This window comes from Penaeus monodon, chromosome 33, assembly GCF_015228065.2.
Source record: "Penaeus monodon isolate SGIC_2016 chromosome 33, NSTDA_Pmon_1, whole genome shotgun sequence".
Lineage (NCBI taxonomy): Eukaryota > Metazoa > Arthropoda > Malacostraca > Decapoda > Penaeidae > Penaeus > Penaeus monodon.
The window spans coordinates 33,114,972-33,116,431 of NC_051418.1; the positions used below are offsets into that span (position 1 = coordinate 33,114,972).

General features: G+C 42.5%; 1 protein-coding gene across 1 annotated transcript in view; it reads right to left on the reverse strand.

Annotated features, from left to right (window-relative positions):
- Positions 1–1,460, reverse strand: part of LOC119594343 — a 12,569-nt gene that overhangs the window by 6,290 nt on the left and 4,819 nt on the right. The window contains exon 3 of the mRNA XM_037943402.1: positions 1,029–1,268. Within this exon, the coding sequence (XP_037799330.1) occupies positions 1,029–1,268 (240 nt within the window). The remainder of the gene's footprint in view (positions 1–1,028; positions 1,269–1,460) is intronic.

A 1,460-nucleotide genomic window follows, 5' to 3' on the forward strand; every position in this document is an offset into this window, starting at 1 on the left:
CATGATCTAGAAACATCAATCTGGGTTGTTTGCAAAGATAAGAATATTTTTCTTTTTATTTTCATCACTCTGAAGCTTGGTTTTTTTATTATCATTATTAGAAAGATAAAAGAAATGACACTGATATACTATACTTTTTATCATGTTTAATAATATACTTTATTCAGGAGGCTGGACTGATATCTAAGCATAATAACCAATTCCATGTTTTTTTGCTTTTTTATCAATTTGAAATGCTTGTCTTTTTTCCGTTATCGTTAATAACATGCCTCTTTAGTCACTTATGTCATAGCAAAAATAAATCCATATTTGCTATACATTTGGTTGGGTTCCAGTTCTGTCTCTTGTATAACACATCACTGGAAATTAGAATACAGTACTGGCCGTCAGTGTATTAATACAATACTGCCACAGCCTTACATGAGTCGGTTGTGTATGTCATAAGACCTCGAGGAAAATAAGGAATAAGCAAAGAAAACGAGAATAAATCGGATTCTGATAAACAAATATATTCACGCTGTGCCTATACTTTTTAAAAAAATAGTGAGGGTGACATTGGTTGGTCGGTTGAACAAGATATGTCATAAGTTATGCCCTATTGTTTTTGCTTTTGTTTTTATTTAACACGTTACAAATACGATATTTTATTTACTTTTTTGTAATAGTTTCAGTTGAAAGTCCCCGCACATACGTTATACATGAAGACTGAAATCTTTCGAAAGAGGTTTCGAAAAACATTTGTATAAGGCAGAGGCAACATTCACATTATATACTTTAATGTACTGTTAACAAAGTGGACATGACAGTAACATCGATCATTACTGGAAGTGTTACATATATGTATATATATCTATCTAACAGTCATCTAATGAGTACGGAGCAGAAGGTCCTTGACCGAATGAAGACCAAACGGAGCTCCTAATTGGCCGAGCGTCTATCAACGTCATCCTGGTCTCGACCAATCAGCGGCCCCCTTCGTTACGTGATCGCGAGACGCTCCTTCCACACACAGAGAACGCCAGCAGTACGGTGGGGGCGTCGGAGGGGAGGCATCGACCTTCGTCTTCTCTCAGCGCATCTCGAGGAACTGCCTGACGCAGGGGTCGTGGGTGCAGATGCCGTCTTGGTCGTACCTGCTGGCGTCGCTGAGGATGTTGAAGGTCTCTCCCGCGGCGCCCAGGCAGTCCAGGTTGCTGGAAAAAGGCCGCCTCCAGGGACGAGGAAGAACGGCGTCGCACTCGTGGCCGGAGATGGGGGAGGCCGGAACCCTGGGGGGGGGAGGTCAGGCTAGGTCAGGTTCTGTTAGAATCTGGATGGGGTTGCAGTGAGCTGTTCGTCAAGAGGGTCGGGGTCAGGTTGAGTTAGGGTTGCTTAAGTCGGGTCAGAAGTCAATTTGAGATAGTTGATTGGGTGGCTCAAGCTGGGTCAGAGGTCGGGTGAATTCAGTTGAGCTAGGTATC